Source organism: Phaenicophaeus curvirostris, chromosome 38, assembly GCF_032191515.1.
Source record: "Phaenicophaeus curvirostris isolate KB17595 chromosome 38, BPBGC_Pcur_1.0, whole genome shotgun sequence".
NCBI classification, from domain to species: Eukaryota; Metazoa; Chordata; class Aves; order Cuculiformes; family Cuculidae; genus Phaenicophaeus; species Phaenicophaeus curvirostris.
In genome coordinates this window covers 305826-324052 of record NC_091429.1, presented here as the reverse complement: position 1 = coordinate 324052, position 18227 = coordinate 305826, and the positions used below count along the sequence as shown (strand labels likewise).

Genomic DNA, 18227 nt, shown 5'->3' with positions numbered 1-18227 from the left:
CAAAAAAAAATACTACATACCTTACAAAAATAAAAGAACCAAGTCTAGTATCTTCAACAATCTACAGCGTTTTACTGCAAAACGCCCTGGTTTTGGGTTCCCCCCTCATCCCATTCCCCTCCCTTCCCCATCGAGGCCATCGCCCCCGGGCTGCGAGGGGCTGCCTTGCTCTGAAGGCGCTCGAGGTATTTCTGTTCAGAACAATAAAAGCAATTAAAAAATAAGGATAATTGAGCCCCTGGGGAGCCGGGGGGGGGGGGGGGCAGGGGGAGGGAGGCTCGTGCGTCCGAAAGGCGGATCCCGAGGTGCCACCGGCCCCACATCGCTGGTCCAGGGATGGATGAACGGGAGAATAATAAATAGGTGATCCTGAGTTCAGTGGGCGACGGCTGCCGAGGAGAGGAAAGCCCAGTGGAGTCCAGAATGGTGAAGAAGAGGACGGCGCGTGTGGACAGGGCTGTCCAGGGTCTCCTGAGCGGCTGGATGGTGCCCAGCCCTGCTAGAGAAGCAAAGCCCCTGCAGCCCCCAACCTGGCCCCTCCAAACCCCGCATTCATGATATTATTACATCCTATTATTCCTAATATCTATCAGATGAAATATTAGGAAGAAATTGCTCATGATGAGGGTGGGGAGGCACTGGCCCAGGCTGCCCAGAGAAGCGGTTGCTGCCCCATCCCTGGAGGGGTCCAAGACCAGGTTGGATGGGGCTTGGAGGATCCCACGAGGTGAGGACGCCCTCCCCAAAAGCAGGGCTGGGGCAAAGGGTCTGTCCCCACGCCCCCGGCCCCCCCGATGCCGCGCCGTCAGTGCCTGGTGCCGTACATCTTATCCCACTCCAGGAACAAGTCCAGCTCCTTCTGGGAGGTGGCAGGGCTGACCTTGCAGAACGCCTTCTCAAAGTCCTGGTAGGAGGTGGGTTGGATCTGGCCCGGCAAACCGTGCAGCGTGGTGGTCCCGGCGTGCTGGCAGAGCTGGAGCAGCTCGCTGCCCGAGAAGCTCTCCGTGTGCTGCACCAGGGAAGCCATCTCCCGCTCGCTAAGGCAGGAGCTCTGCTGGGCCAGGGCGTGATGGAGGATCTGCCGCCGCGCGATGCTGTCCGGCGGGGAGATGTAGAACCGCTTGGCGAAGCGCCGGTGGGAAGCTTCATCCATGCTGCCGGGCCGGGAGGTGGTGCCGATGACAACCACGTTCTGCTCGGATGAGGTAGCCACGTTGTCCAGGTAGGAGAGAAGCTGGGACTTGAGGTTGCTCGCTTGGCTGCCGTCCTCACCAGCCCGGGCTGCCAGCAAGGACTCGGTCTCGGTGATGAGCACCACCGCGGGCTGCCGGCAGCTGGCCACGAAGAAGACGGTCTGCAGGATCTTCTCGGCTTCAGCTTTCCAGGTGGAGAGCAGGGTCGCCCCGCTGAGCTTCAGCAAGGTGGAGCCCAGCTGGGTGGAGATGCACCGGCTCAGCAGGGTCTTCCCCGTGCCACGGGGACCGAACAGCAGGATGGTTCGGGGCGGTCGGCTCACCCCAGTGTAGGCGCCGGGACGCAGGATGGGCCACACCAACTCCTCCTCGATGGTGGCCTTCACGGACACCTGCCCGGCGATGTCTGTCCACTGCACGGGAGGCCCCCGCTCCACGATCTTGCTGTTCACCAGCTCCAAGACCAAGGGATCGACGTTCTTGGGTTGCTCCTCCATCGGCGGGTTGCCGAAGACCAGTGCTTTGGGGGGCAGCCGCAGCGGGAAGGGGGGTCCTGGCTCGGCCGCCCGCTCCCCATTGGCAAGGGGGGGGCTGAACTTCTCAAAAGGCTCCGTCGGCCGCAGTGGAGCATCCCCGGCACCGTAGGGCGGTGAGACCATACTCTTCATCGTCTGCCCTCCGTACTTGCCGGCGTGCTCCTCGGCGTTCCCGGCTCCCGCCGGCTGCTTCCCAGGCTTGAAGGCCACCTGGGGGGACTCGGCGTTGCTCACAAACCCGTTGCCCCGGCACTCGCCGTTGTCCGACATGGGGTAGGGGGACTTTGGTTGCTCATAGCTGTATTTCCTATACCTGCCCTCCCCCTCGTCCTCCCCGCCAGAGATGTCGAACGCCTTCCTCTTCAGAGCGCCCGACGCCTCGGTGCCGAGGGGCGGCACGGCCAGGGGGGTCAACCCGGCACCCTGGTAGCCGTAGCCGGGGACGCCAGGCGGGCGGGCGGCGGGCGGCGGGGCTGGGATGGGGGTGGGCGCCGCGATGCCGGAGGGCAGGTAGGAGGCAGAGGGATGGGGCGCGTGGATGGTCCCGTAGCCCGGCTGCGGCGCGTAGCTGCCGGCGGTGTAGTTGTACATGGGGCCGGAGGAGCCGTAGCCCGGCACCAGCGCGGACGAGGGGTGCGGGGGCTGCAGGAGCCCTGAGCCGTGGAGGGCAGGGGGGTGAGGCGGAGGGAGCGCGGCCGCCGGCTGGGTGCAGTAGCCAGAGGGCAAGTAGGTGCCGCCGTAGCCCGAGGGGTACTCCTGAGATGACCCGAGCCCGCCGGAGCCGGTGGCGGCTCCTCCGCAGGAATTCCCGGGGTACATGGGGTCGGCGAGGTTGGCGGACACCACCGGGGAGCCCCCGAGCCCGATGGCCCCGCCGCTGGGGGGCACGGCGGGCGGCACCACCCCCTTGGCGCTGGCGAGGCCATCGTGGATGGGGGTCAGCGGGTAGGTGCCGTCGGAGCCGTGCGCCACCGGCCAGGGCTCCCCGTCCCCTTTCTGCCCGTTAACCGGCCCGAAGGCTCCATCCCCGTAGCTGCTCAGCGCCGAGCGCTCGTAGGACGTGTCCAGCACCCCCGAGTACTTCTCGGCGTACCTCTTGAGGAGGTTGGAGGCCGTGAGAGCGGAAATGTCGTCGTTGGCCCAGGCGTAGTTGAAGCGCTGGCGAGTGCTGGGGTAGAGGTCGGACTTGTGGGCTGGCGAGGAGGTGGTGGAGGAGACGTCGAGGTGCTGCTCCGGCCACTGGTTCAGGGACTGGGCATGCTCTGGTGACCAGTGCATCTTCAACAGACCTGGAGAGGGGCAGGACAGCACAGGGTGAGACCGGCAAAACAGGGACGAGCGCCTCTCTGCGTTGAACATCTCCAAAAACCACCGCGCTGCCCTGTCCTCCTGGACCACCTTGCACCTCGTGACCACAAACTCCTGCTCTCAGTCATGCCCACACTGTACATTTCCCACACAACCCACCCCCAGCCACCACCAGGGCAAACGTCCCCCAGCAACAGTAACTGTCAGCACTTTGTAGAACCCAGCCAGCTCAAGTTTTGATGGTCACATCACCCAACAGAATCGAATATCCAGGTTACCAAACCATGGCAAAGCCAAGGAGACGGGACCGGTGCAGCCCCCGGTGCTGCTGGCAGTGCCGCGGTGCTGAGCACCCTGCCTTGAGATGCCCCACCTGGAGCAAAGTGTAATTATAATACTACAATTATAATGCATAAAATATGAATACCAGATGAACAGCGTGTAGCCAGGTGGCAGGGGAAATAGGAGCTGCATTGTGCACACAAACACCTTCACGAGGGAAGCAGCTCCACACCTCGAATCCTTGGTTCAGTTTTGGGCCCCTCACTCCAAAAAGGACATTGAGGTCCTGGAGCACGTCCAGGGACCCACCAACCCTGCGGCACCGTCCCCCACAACGGCTCCACATCACCAGGGTGCAGAGGTCGGTGCCACCTTTTCTTTCTCCAGCCCCAAGTACCAGGTGGCCCTTGAGTGCCTGCAAAAGGGGGTGGCAGTGCCCCCATCACCCCCCCAGCGCGGGTCCCCCCTGCTCTTTGCCTGGCGCCTCGGGGGACGGCGAAAGCAGGAACCAGGAGGGGACCTCGCGCACCATTCCCTCGCCTCTCTCAGCCTTTAAGCCACTTTGTGACCACCGCACAATTAGATTACTTAATGCTTTAATTGACTTATATGGCATTTGTACTTCCACTTTGGATATCAAACTTACACAAGAGGATTTAAATGGCAGCTTTGCGGGGCTTTATCCGGCATCCTCCCTGCATTTACTGGCCATTATTAAAGTGCTTCTGATAGATCAGCGCCCGGCAGAGCCAGCCCCGAGTGCCTGCGGGAAAAGGGCCTTTTTTAATGGACACAAAGGACAACACTGCCCACGAAACCCCTGCTCCCGAAGCAAAACCTTCCCTGAGACCCCTGCTCCTGAAACAAACCCTTCCCTGAGACACAGAGGGGCAGAGGGGACCCTTCCCTGCTGGAGAGCAAAAGGCATTGAGAATCTCTTAATGGGTGGGGATGACTCCACAAGGAATAAGACTTTCTCTTTTTTGAAGGCACTAAACCACCAGGAGTTTCCACCCTTGCTCAGAGCATCAGGCCACGGTGGGTGATGTGCAGCGCGGCAGCTTCTGTCCCCCCAAACCACAAGGAGCTCAGGGAGGAGCAAAGGGGTTTGGGAAGTGCCCGGGGGTGGCCAATTGCTCCAGCATCCACCACAGCACTGGGCTTGGCGCGGTGGGAACGAGTTGCCACCACCACAACCAGCAAATCCTGGCAGCATTTCCAGGCTGTTTCTTCTGGAGCTGCCCTTGGCGGTGGCACAGAGACCCTCACCCACCCCCTGATGGAGATAGGAGGCTGGCAGCCCAGAGCCCAAGCAGCTCTACAGCTGCCTTCTGCAATAGAGCAGCTTGATTTCCAGGGACAACACAGCCCGAGGACAGCCACAAACGGTCATTTCTCCAAGGAGCGCCCAGCTCTTTCCCGTAGTTAGGATCAACACCAACCCCTGATCCCCTCTGCTCCAACGCCAGCTGAAAACTGGCGCCTACAAAACAAGCACAGGGCTGGGAATGGCTTTTCTGGGAGCCTGCAAGAGCTCCTGCCACCACAGCAAACTCAAGCGCAGAAGGACGGAGAAGCAAACGTGCCTCCATCCCAGCCTTTAACGACGAGACGCGTTGGGGAAGACGAAAAGCCGAAACTCCCGGAAAGCCCAGTCGCACCCTGGAAAACCAGGCGGAGGGGGAGGGCCAGCAGGCAGGGAGAAGTTGTCAGGGGTTTGAAATGGGACATGAATGAGGCGGCGGAGCGGGACAGATGTTTCAATGCTCCCCTTGGCAGTGTGAGAAAATTACTGTCCAGTGACCAAATGGCCAGGCCGGTTCCCACCCTCGCTGCTGCCCATTATCCGCAGCGCAAGACAAAGGCGGCCGGGGGGGGCTGGGCAGGGGAGAATCCTATTGTTCCCGCCCGCCCTAATTATGGAAATCTTGTTAATCTATTCAGCAGCGACTCTGAACTGGGCTTTTGTTCGGGGGCTTTTTAGCGGGGCGCTCCGCCGAGGGTGTCCAACGGCTCCGCGTTGGGGATGGGGTGCGCTCCCTCCCGCTGACGTTCCCCCGGGAAAAAGCTCCTGCCAAGGGATTTCAAGCGCAGCCCCGAGCGGCGTCCTGGCACTGGCCGCCTTTGTTGGAGCACGTCGCTCGTCCACAGCCCTGGGACGCAGAGCGCACCATGTATGCACACGTGTTTTGGATGCTCGTGTCCCAACCACACGGACACGCACCCACGGCCAGCGCTGAGGATGCAGAGCACACCACGTATGCACGCACATACATGTATTTTAGATGCTCCTGTCCCAGCCACGCTTACATGAACCCATCACTAATGCTCATGCATAAAACTCCACGGCTAATTCTACGCAGGCGAGTCCAGAGGTGACCCACAAGCAGCATGTACTGACGGCTGCAGCAACCCGGCGTCCCCAGAGGGATCAGGAAAGTGTTCAAATAGGTTTGGAAGGCAAAGAAGGAGAGGGAGCGTGCAAGAGCAAACATGTTCAAGCTGAGGATGCACGAAATCCAGGTTTAAATCCAACCAAACTCTCCCAAGCACCTGCGCCCAGGGAAGAGGGACCAGCTCCAAAGGTCACCTCAGAGGGAGCTGCAGCCTGCCAGTACAAGAGCTGGATGTGGCTCAACATCTCCCTGGGCAGCCCCTGCTGCTCTGCAGAAGCACCCCAGCCCTTGGGAAGGAGTAGAAGATGCCACCCTCAGGATGCCACCCTCAGGCTCCTGGTGCAGGAATGAGCTGATGAGCCGTCCCAGTGATGCTTTACTCCTATCACCACTGGTTTAAATGCTAACGGCTCCTTTTTCTGCAGAGCTGCCAGCTTGGAGGATTTATGCTTTTTTCAGAAGACATCAAGCACTTGCATTACCCCTGCAATCTCCCCACGGGAGAGCCCGTCCTGCTTACAGGCTTACCTGAGTTCCCAGGTAAGCTCTGATGTGCAAACTTTGGACCCAGAGGGAGCAAACCAGGATGCTGGGAGACCCGTTCCATATCCCAGCTGTCTCTTGGTGTTCCCAACCCTTTGAAGCCCTATTGGTATCAGGGATGTTGTACACGATGGATCTTCCGTGTTGAGTTTTGCCACCAGCTCCTGCTGGTGGCTCCAGACAAGGACCTGGACTCAGCACCCACAGCAGCAATGCGGCCTCACATCGATGCAACTCCTGCACCGAAGCTTTGCTGCTGCACCTGGTTTCACGCCACCAAGAGGTGCCCGCATGCATGCGGAGATGCTCCAGGTCTTGAAGCAGCAGCAGGGATGTTATCAAGGCTAAAGGCAAGCCGGGGGGGGGAAAAAATTGCAGGACAAGAGAAAAGAGACTCTCCCGAGTCCACTCAGTGAACAGGAGGCAGGGGAATGATTTTTTTCTGTTTTAATGAGGTATTTCCTGATGATCGGTTCAGCTTCTGCTGCCAGGAGCTCGCCCTGGGCCGGGGTTCATCCCTGCCTCTTAAGAACAGCGTAGGCAAAGTGCGACAGCATTATCACAAGTCAAATCACCACTATAAATCAGAATTACAACCCCTGCAGATGCTCCACTTGCACTCACCACGGACCTATGGGTCATGGTGATGTTTCTGAAATGCTTTTGCATTAATGCTGTAGATTATGGCAACGCTTCTGCACGTTGATGCACACGTTTAAGCCAAATACGGCTCATCTCGAATAAATCCCTGCACCGGCAGGGCCAGAATAGGACAAACAGCCTGGCAGCAATTTACACCAGCGGCAGAGTCAGTCCCAAAGCCAGGACCAGGGCAAGAAGAGCACAAAGCCGTAACAGAACCCAAGAACTTGGGAGCATTTGCATAGGGCGAGCTCTTTAAATCCCCCAGCCCTTCCCCGCACGCCCAGGCTGTGCAGCCCATTTCTTGGCACGCTGCCGCAGCGCAAACATTGAGCTTTTTCCAAGGCAAATTTGGGTTGTTTGGCAAATCCACGGAGGGAGCAGCATTTCTTTGTGAGCCACATTCCCCGTCCCCTCCTAACCGGGGCCGACAAAGCGAAGGATGGTGTTGCAATCAGAGCAGGGTCAATGTACATATGTTAAAAGGATTTAGGCTAACTCCCCACCGTGCCCTCTCCCCACCCCCAGGAAAAATGGGCTCAGCCCCGGCCAGCGTGAGCCGAAGGCTCCAACGTCCGCTCCGTCCGCTCATATATCAAGTGCAGAGCAGCTGGACACCAGCACGAACCGGGAGTGACCAACGGGCCATCGCCCATCTGTGCTGCTCCAGCACTCGGCCGGCAGATGAAAAATTAATATGGATCTACTCAGCCTGGCAGCAGCTGAGCATCACCCATCTGTCACGGTGCGAGGAGAAACTCGCTGCTAAATGCCACCGCGAGGAAACCGTAGCCACCGCGTGGCCCTGGGAAACGGTGGGGTAGGGCAAAAAAAAGCTGGATATTACAAATGTTGAGGTAGGTGATGCTCCCCTGGACCTGGGGTTGGACCCGGTCCACTTTTGGAGCATTACGTTAGAGAGGAAAATCCATTTCTATTCAGCAGAACCATTTCCCCAAACAGACGTGGCCTCATAAAAAGGTCAGGAAATCAAATGGACCAAATTTACAGGCAATGTGCGTTACAGCAGCCAAGACAGAAAGGGTGGTGAGCGTTCCTCAAAGCTCCTGGTCCCACCACCCCAGGCTGACACTGGACTTTGCCTCCTGCTTCTTCTCCCAACCCACAGCAATGATGGAGGACACGGTGAAGTGAGGATGTTGCTTCTCCTACCTGGGCTGTAAGTCTGTGCTTGGCATGGATGTGACCGTGGCCCCTCATCAAGCTGTGGCTGCCCCATCCCTGAAGGGGTTCAAGGCCAGGTTGGATGCAGCTTTGAGCCCCTGATCCAGTGGGAGGTGTCCCTGCCCACGGCAGGGGGTGGAATTAGGTGGGCTTTAAGGTCTCTTCCCACCCAAACCATTCCATGATTCTATGATCACCTCCTCAAGCCCACCTGGAAACATTCCACAGGAAAACACCTGAGGACATTCCAGCTGTGTGTATGCAAATCGCGTGGTCTATAGAGGGATGTAGAGAAATAGTTTAAAGGCATTTTTATACCAGCTCCAGCTCTTCTCCTACAGAAGCTACTTAGCAAAGGACATGATATCAGCAAACAGACAGAAGCTGCTCTGAAAAACTTCTTGTCCTGACCTCACTCTATTCAAAACCACTTGTTGGAAACCATCAGGACTCAGCACTTTCCCCACTGGACCCACCTGGACCTGCAGAAGGAGGATCTCGGGGACCGTGCTCTCCTGATGGACCCCACCAGACCCCAGCTAGCGCCTGTGCTACCACGCAGGGGGATGTCAGCAGTGGTGGGACACCTGGAGGATGGAGCCTCTGGGATCTGCACTACGATGGAATGAGAAGAAGCGAAGCCAAAGCATTTCAGGGACAGACACTGAGCCCGGCTGCTGGAGCACTGCTCCACCCTGGAGAACCGTGGTCTGATCCACACCCACCACCGTGCATGCTGTGCAGGTGCTGGGGGGGGGTGTCTACAAACCCTGACACCCACCTACACCCCAGAAGGCTGAAAACAATTCACAATGACTTTTATTTTCCAAGAAGAAAACATTGCCATCACATTTCATCTCCCCACAGGCACTTGGATGAAGGTCACCAAATGCAGGAGATGCTCTTGCAGACCAGCAAGGGGCCCAGGGACTGGGCACCCCCAGTCCTTGACCAAGCCCTCTCCTCCCAGGACTTTTTTTCCAAAACAAAACTCCAACAATGAGCTCCGCCAGGTGCAAAAGCCAAGGCAGGAGCCACCAGCCCTTGCTCTATCTTCTCCAGTATCTGGCCTTGGGTCGGGGTCAGTGCTGGGGGCTGTGGAGGACGCGGGGACCAGGCTGCAGCAGGGAGATAATTTGTGCCGTGCACTAGAGCCTGTCCGCAGCAGCAGCAGCAACGCTCCAGCTCATCTCCTCCACGGAACGAATCAATCTTAATTAACTCTAATTCTGAGGAGCCTCCCAGCCCTATCCAGCACCGCGCAACGCGGTTGTATTTTCCGCTTCGGTGCCTTGCCGGGCAGCGTGCTCCACAGGGAATTGAGCAAAACCTCCTCTTTTCCATCATTTCTGCATCTCCTTTCTCACCACCCCCATGCGTCCCCGCCACACGCCCTGCGGGATGAGGGACCCCAAGCCTTGTGGGCACCTTCCCCGCCCTCGGCACCCGCAGCTTCGCCACCCCGGCCGGAGCTGGGCTGGGGGAGGCCTCTCTCGGTGGCTTTTGTTTTCACAAGCCTTTTGACTCGCGGATTCTTTTTTCAAACACCGCCTCAGCAGCCTGAAAAGCCGAGCTCCCTCCCGAACTCCATTCACTAATGGATTTTCCAGAAGTTCTCTTTTTTTGGGGCTGCTTTCTTTGCTGACACCACTGCCCTCGTCCACGCCCGAGGCCACGGGTCCCCTCGGCCTCACGCCTGCACCGGGGGATGGACGGACGGACGCTTGACTCTGGGGACCCGTGAGCCACACATGGACCCACCGCCCCGACGCCTCCCACCTTCTGCACCCGGGAAGTTCGCACAGATACCCGGCTACGATTAAGCCAATTATAGTTAAACATCATTTATCTGGAGAACAAGTCTTCAGAGGAGCGGCTGAGGGACCTGGGGCTGTTTAGTCTGGAGAAGAGGGGGCTGAGGGGAGAGCTCGTCGCTCTCTGTAGCTCCCGGAAAGGAGGTTGGAGCCAGGTGGGTGCTGGGCTCTTCTCCCAAGGAACAAGCGATGGGATGAGAGGAAACGGCCTCAAGTTGTGCCGGGAAGGGGCGGTTTAGATTGGATATCTTGAAAAATGACTTTCCTGACAGAGCCGTCAACCCTAGCAGAGGCTGCCCAGGACAGTGGTGGAGTCCCCATCCCTGGAGAGGTTCAAAATTCATGTGGATGTGGCACTTCAGGACATGGTTTATCAGGCACAGTGGGGTTGGGCTGGTGGTTGAACTGGGAGAGCTTAAAGGGCTTCCCCAACCTTAACGACTCCACGATTCTATGACCATTACGCAGCAGAGGGTGCAAACACTTCAAGCTGCTACTGCTCAGAAAGAATAAAGGATATTACAGTGGCAGAAGGTATTGCCGGGCAATCAGGGAGAAGTTTGGTGCCGGGCTGGCTCTGTACAAGCGTATCGATCGTGGCAGCGCCGCCTCGGTCTCCTAGAGCTAATCCTACGGCAGAAATAATTCATTTTCCTCCCTTTTCAGCAGTCACTCATTAAAAAGTAATCACCTTGTAGGAGGAGGATATGAACAGCCCAAGGTCAGATCCATAATGACGTTATTTCTGGAGCGTGTACCTGGCTCGTGCTGATCAGCAGCCACGCTACGATCCCAGCCCCAGCAGAGCCGGCAGCTTCGGCGCCGTGGCTGGGTCCGGCCTCACTGCTCGGGTTAGTGATGATTAAGATGCAAACAGAAATCTCTTTATAGTAGCAGGTATTCGATTCTGTGAGTGCTGCCCGCCAGCCTCTGCGGCTGAGCCCCTGCGTCGCGCTGCGTGGATGTCGCTCTCTTTGACCCTAAGCACCCACAACATTTAAGGTGGAAAACAGGATCAATGCTTCAAAAGGTGTGTTTTAAATCTCATTATTACAGAATCACAGAATCCTGGGATGGTTTGGGTTGGAAGGGACCCCAAAGCTCATCCAATTCCAACCCCAGCTTTCCTGCAGCCTCTTTCTGTACTGGAAGCTACTCTGAGGTTTCCCCAGAGCCTTCTCTTCTCCAGGCTGAACAACCCCAACTCTCTCAGCCTGTCCTCACAGCAGAGGTTCTCCAGCCCTCAGATCATCCCTGTGGCCTCCTCCGGACCTGTTCCAACAGTTCCTTCTTCTTACGTTGAAGGTGCCAGGCGTGTGGGACACCCCGCGCAGGGTGACCTGCTCTCCCAAGGCAGGACATGCAGGACAAGCCCTTCAAAGCACACTCAACCTCTCTAACCTCCCGTGCACGGTGCAGCCTCGCAGCACGTCACCCCTGGCCTTTAATTACACATTTCTGCAGCCATTAGTCCTCTCACCATCAATTACAGCCCCATTATCCCCTTCCAGCAGGACACAGGGAGCAGAGTCAAGTGCTTCAGACTCTTTCCAAAGGCAAGAAACGGCCTCCGACAAGAGCATCCGCTCGCCGCAGCACGGCCAAGGCAGCCAACAAAGCCGCGCGGCAGCCGGTCCTGCTGCTCTTGAGGCCGAAAGCAATGCCAAGGAAGATTAATCACAGGAAGAGGACCTGGGTTCCAGCATCCTCTGATGCCACGAGTCCCCTCCAGCTCGGTGCTGCCACACCTCTCATCTATTTACACAGCAAATTCTTTGTGAGGAACAGGCTCCTCTTCCGAGCGCGGCCGGGGCAGGGAAAGGGGTACTTATTGAGCTATTATTCAGCTTTTTTTTTGTAGGCAAGACAAGTGTGGGTTAAAGTGCAATTTGTCTTGACATTCGTTTTCACTTTCTTGGAGGAAAAGGAGGGGAAAAAAATGGCTCTTTTATCTTCTGAGGGAAAACACTCGCCTGGGTATCACACCTCTGTCAGCCGAGCATCGTGTTTGGGAGCACACCCCAGTATCCCAGGGTGGGGAGAGCATCTGAGCTTGGGAATGCACCACATCCCAACCAGGGAGCACATCCCACCATCGGAGCATGGGAATGCATCCCAGTATCCCACAGCAGGCAGCGCACCCCAGCATCCTGCCCAGGGCACCGCCAAATGCACACCATGCCAGCGTCGCTGTAATTAAACAAACATGCCGATTTTTCCATAATTGAGCTGCCTGTGCTCGGGAGAACGGAGCTAAAGGAGAAAACTCTTCATTTCCATCCTCCCCTGCTCTCAGCTCGAAGCCAGCAGCATCTGCGAGGCCTTGGCTGGGTTTATTGGGGCCCCAATAAAGATCAGGACCTGCTGATAAGCGATCCCAGGCATCACCACAGCAGGAAAAATTGTGCTAGTGATCTGTACAATTTAACCAACGTTAACTTCAGCTGATGACAAGGCCACAAGGCCAGGGGAGAGATTTTACAACACCCTTGTCACGCAGCAAAATAAACTTTGCTGCAGGGGAGCTGGGATGGGGACAGGGAGCCGGGCACCACTGCTGGCTCAGGTGTCCTGTGGGACGAGAGTGCTGGATGCACGATGACACGAGCAGGTGACCAAGCACCAGCAGCACCAGTGCCACCAGCACAGGTAGCACCAGTAGCACCAGTGCCAGCAGAAGGGAGTCACTGTGTTCCTAAACACATGCACTACCCAGCACGCCCCTCCATGCCCCAAAAGGAAGAAAACCATCTTTATTTGGCTAAAAAGCCACAACAGAGGGACCTGCCTCACCAACACCTGAGCCGGGGCTGCCTGCTGGAGGAGGCAGCAGAGGAAGGACCGTGCCGAGCAAATGCGACGCTCAGAGCCGTGAGCCTCAAGCTTTCCTGCACGCTGAAAAATTCCAGCTGACATTTGGCCAGATGCGAGGAGATCTACCCTGGGATGACAAAAACGATTCTCCCCAATGGCCCCTGTCAAACGTCAAAGCTCTGCTTCCAGCCATAGAATCACTGGAGCTCAAAAAATACAACTGAAAAGTATTTGCAATGGCATAAATGCAAGGGTCAGAGTCGTGCAAGGGTCACTATCGCTTCTCTGGATGCATTAATGTCACCTGCAGGGAAATTCCCTTTAGGAATCCTCACTCAAATCTGGAGCTTCCACATCTGCTGCCGTAAACTGTGCGTTGAGGGATTTCTCCTTCCCTAGGCACAACCATCCCCTTCCAGCTGCAGGGATGAAAGAAGGGAGGTGTAGGAATCCCGAACCCTTAGAAGAGCAGGGACAGAAGGGAAGAAACGCATGTACGCGACCATTTGTAGAACAACCTGGAGATGGCATTTCCCTCCTTGGGAAAAGCTTCTCCGTGAGAAAAATCATAGAATCATAGAATCCTGGAATGGTTTGGGTTGGAAGGGACCTCACAGCCCATCCAGTTCCACCCCTGCCATGGGCAGGGACACCTCCCACTGGATCAGGGGCTCCAAGCCCCATCCAGCCTGGCCTTGAACACCCCCAGGGACAGAGCATCTCAATCTCCCTTCTTTCAGCTCAAAACCTTTCCCCTGCATTCAGACCCTGCCCTCCCTGCTCCAGAGCCCCTCCCCAGCTTTCCTGGAGCCCCTTTCAGCCCTGGAAGCTGCTCTAAGATCTCCTCAGAGCCTTCTCCAGGCTGAACAACCCCAACTCTCTCAGCCTGGCCTCACAGCAGAGGTTCTCCAGCCCTCGGATCATCTCCGTGGCCTCCTCTGGACCTGAATAAATTAATACAAATTAAGTCCGCGGCATCTACAAACGCCAGCGTGACACAGCACACGCTTCCAGGCTCCTGCCAGGGATTTGTTTAACAACGCTCGAGATGCCGTCGTGGCGGAGGTGCCGATGTGCCGTGCAGAATCGTTTCATTCCTTCTAATCCACCAGTGCTGCTGCAGGATTCGATACCGGCTTTGGAAGCGAATGTTCCCAGAGGCTTTTGTGTTTACATTTTCCGCGGGGGAGGAGGAGGTGGATGAAGTGACCCGATGGCCACTCCCTTGGCCTAAGGTTCGCCCCTCCAATCTGTATTTGGGCACCCAAAATAGCAGCCTTTTTTTTCTCCAGCAGCTACTGGAGTTCTCTGGAGCCGAGGCTGGATGCAGGATGAGGGCTCTAAACTTTCAGCCCGCTTACTGAGGTGCCTCAATACCAGCCTGGGAGCACCTGGAAGAGGGATTTGGGAAAACCACAGCCCCTGCTTGTATCAGTCTGGACAACCACGCAAAGCAGCAGCAGGATCATAGGACGGTTTGGGTTGGAAGGGACCTCAAGGTCCAGCCAGTCCCACCCCGGCCATGGGCAGGGACACCTCCCAGTGGATCAGGGGCTCCAAGCCCCATCCAGCCTGGCCTTGAACCCCTCCAGGGATGGGGAACCTGGGCCAGGGCCTCTCCACCCTCACAGCAAAACATTTCTTCCTAAGACCTCATCTCAATCTCCCCTCTTTCAGCTGAAAACCATTTCCCCATCGTCCTCTCACTACACTCCTCATCATCCCCTGGCCATCAACTCCTCACCTAATAAAGGCAACATCGCTGGCCAGAGGCACGAATCTATGAACACAGACACGCTGGTTTCTTCAACAACTGGTCTCCGTATTTCAGGGCATCCAGGGAAAGCTGCTTTGGAGATTTCTCAGCGTTTATTCTGTATTTTACCTTGGGGAATTAACTCCAGCGGGATGCAGGAGGGGAGGTTTGGGTTACAGGACTGCGTCGCACTGGCACCGCCAACCCCAAGGTGCCGTGAAAGCCCCGAGCCGGAGCTCAGGAGGGAGAAAAAGGCCGGGGGAAAGGGAGGGAGGAGAAAACACCATCTCCAGATAAGCAATTGTTAACATGATCCATATGGTACACAACTTGCCTTTCTGTTTAACCAAAATGATAATGGCAAAAGGGAAGAATGCGGCGGGGGCTCCGTGGGAGAACAAAGGCGGCTGTGAAACCCTCGGCCCCAGAGACACCGAACCGGGGAGAGCCCGCGGTCGCTCCTCCTGAGGCCAGAACCCACCCGGCTCACGCCTTCTCCTCCCCGAAAGCCTCACAACTGAAAGACGGAGCAGGGAGTGAAACTGCAGCTGCCGGCAACGGAATAAAACCATATCAGAGAAGGATTCATACGGATGTTTTCATCGTCAATAAGAAACTTGAAATGTGAGATGCTGCTCCGGAGCGGCATTGATGTAAACAGCTGGCCCATTCCTCTCAGATCTGGGATGAATTCAGCCCTGGGTGTTTATGTTATTGCAGGATCCCGCGGCTTTCCGAGGAACACAATACAGTACGTGCCATTCATTATCCCCCGCCGTCCCCCAAGAGAAAATGTCAACACACTTTGGCTAAAAAGAGCTAAAACAAATGTTTAATGTGATAAACAACTCCTGGGCCTCAGACCCCGCAGAAATGTTTAATTCAGAGCCACCTCTAAGAACAAACAGGCGCCGGAGCCGCACGCTGGCATCTGGGGACGGCAACCCAGCGCCCTGTCACCGCCGGCAGCAGCGAGCCAGGCAGCTCCCGGCCACCGGCAACTCAGGACATCAATTCTGAGCCCTTATTATTGTCCTCATGCACCCTCCACAGAGAGCAGGCATCCAACTTAACCACCACGCGCACCCAAGTTCTCTTTGGAATTCAATCTAGCCCATTGAAATCCATTTGTCACAAAACCTGGGATCCACCTAATGATAACGGTCAATTTTGTGAAACTAGGAATGATGTAAACCAACACATGGTGTCTCCAAATCCAGGAGAATTCACACTGGAAGGCACAGTACAAAGCTATTTAATAACCTGTCTGGGTTTTTCCCCAGCGCCTTTTGTCCCCCAAGGGGAAAAAGCACACTTAGAAAGGAGAAAAAAAGGACCTTTCAGGCAAAGCTCCTAATTAAAAATCGCCATCAGCTCCTCAACACCACGACTGTTTTCAAGACAAGCGCTCCAGCGCGCGCTTGACGTGCGACAGCGGCCGAGGGGAGCATGCATTGTTCCTGGGTGGGTGGGTGGGTGGATGGATGGATGGATGGAAGGGTGGGTGGAAGGGTGGTGGGTGGAAGGGTGGATCCATAGACGGATGGATGGATGGATGGGAGGGTGGACGGATGCATGGGTGGATGCAAAGGTTGGTGGATGCACAGATGGATGGATGGATGGGAGGAAGGGTGGATAGATGCATGGATGGATGCAAGGGTTGGTGGATGGAAGGGTGGGTGTAAGGGTGGATGCACAGAGGGAGGGATGGATGGATGGATGGATGGATGGATGGATGGATGGAAGGGTGGATGCACAGAGGGATGGATGGATGGATGGATGGATGCATGCAGGGATGGATGGATGGATGGATGGATGCATGGATGGATGGAGAGGAGGGGTGGAAGGGGGTGGTCGGACGCTGCCCCCGCCGTGCGCCCCTCCGGCCGCCGGAGCTCCCCGTCGGGCGGTTCACGTCACGAGCACGTTTGCCCGGGGCTCCCTGAACCCTTTTCGGGGACGGGAGGGAGGGGAGAGACCGAGGGGGATGCCCCATCCCGGGGGAGGGGTTGGGTTACCGCCAGCCCCATCCCCCCCCGCGCCCGTAACCCGTGCGTTTTCTCCCCAAAACTCGGGAGGCGCCTCCTCCCGGAGCGGGAGCGGCCCCCGCGGCCCCCCCGGCCCCCCCCGGGCCCCCCGGCCCCCCGCCCCGCTCACCTCCTCATGCCGGCGGGGCCCGAGCGGGGCGCAGCGTCCCTCGCGCTGCCGCCGGACAATGCGGGGCGGCCCGCGGGCGGCGGGGCTGCGGCCGCGCGGGGAAGGGGCCGATGGGGCCGGATCCGCGTCCCCCCCCGCCCACCGCCCGCCCCCGAGCCGCGGGGGGAGGAGCGGAGCGGGAGGGGGCGGCCCGAGGGGCGAGAGGGGCCGGGGGACCCGCGGCTCCGGGGAGGGGAGGGACGGGCACAAAGGCAGCGGGGAGGGGGGCGGTGCCGGCGCCGCAGCACCCCGAGACCCGGCACCCCAGCACCCTGAGCCCCTGCACCCCAGCATCCCGAGCCCCAGCATCCCGACCCCCAGCACCCCAGCATCCCGAGCCTCTGCATCCATGTACCCTGAGCCCCTGCATCCCGACTCCCTGCACCCCAGCACTCCGACCCCCTGCATCCCGACCCCCTGCACCCGTGCAACTCGAGCCCCTGCATCCCGACCCCCTGCATCCCGACCCTCTGCATCCATGCACCCCGAACTCCCACCCCCAGTATCCCAAGCACATGTGCACCCCGACGCCCGGCACCCATGCACCTCAATACCTGCTCCCCAGCATCCCAGCACCCCTGCATCCCGAGCCCCTGCACCCCGACTCTCTGCATCCATGCACCCCGACCTCCCACCCCCAGTATCCCAAGCACACGTGCACCCTGACCCCCTGCACCCCGACCCCAGCGCCCCTGCACCCTGAGCCCCTGCATCCCAGCACACCGGCACCCGTGCACCCAGTCCATCCCACCTCCTGTCCCCCAGCACCCATGCACATTGACCTCCTGCACCCCAGCATCCCAGCGCCCCTGCACCCTGACTCCCCAGCATCCATGTGCTCCATTGCCTGGCTCCCTGCTCCCCCGGCCTCCTCACACCCTGTACCCCTGCCTCCCAGCACCCATGCACCCCAGCTCCCCAGCTCCCCAGCACCCCAGCTCCCATGCATTTCATCCTCCTGCCCCCCCTCATTCCATCACCCCTGCACCCCGGCTCTGGCCTTGCCCACACCCCCGGGGTCCCAGCTGTGTGCGGGCAGCCCTGGGCTGGGTCCTCAGCTGCCGAACTGCGCTCGGAGGAATCACAAATACCTGGAATATTTTCCTACTATTAGTTTACCGTGCAAAAATAAAACAGTTGCCCCAAGGATACTGTGTCAGCGCGAGGTGGCCACGGGACAACCCGTTTATTAAGGATTATCCACCCCACCGAAAACCCTCCACACCCACATTGTCTCCAGTCAGCCTGGGATCGGCGGAGCAGGGATGGTGAGTGACATGCTCCCTTCTCCAGGCCCAAACGTTCCCCTTCTTCAGATCAATTTGCACCAAGGATGCCCCGCAGCCACCTCGCCTTTGCTCTCTGAACCCCAGCTTCATTTACTTTAACCAGCTCAGGCTCTGCTCAAATGTAATCACATTCTGGCCTCATTCTCCTCACACGAATGTTGTGTGGTAGCCCTCAGGGATTAGGACACATTTTTCCTTTCAGGAACAGGCGAGCATTGCCTGTTCTTGGGCGGGTGTTAGAGCTGCATCCATCCATCCATCCATCCATCCATC

General features: G+C 57.9%; 1 protein-coding gene across 1 annotated transcript; it reads right to left on the bottom strand.

Moving 5' to 3' along the window:
• Positions 1-277: 277 nt before the first annotated feature.
• Positions 278-16711, bottom strand: FIGNL2 (fidgetin like 2). The gene is made up of 2 exons (XM_069879548.1): positions 16627-16711; positions 278-3018 (listed from the first exon to the last, which is right to left on the bottom strand). Exon 2 carries the CDS (start codon positions 3005-3007, stop codon positions 806-808), a length of 2202 nt encoding a protein of 733 aa, XP_069735649.1. The 5' UTR covers positions 3008-3018; positions 16627-16711; the 3' UTR covers positions 278-805.
• Between the last annotated feature and the right edge of the window lie 1516 nt (positions 16712-18227).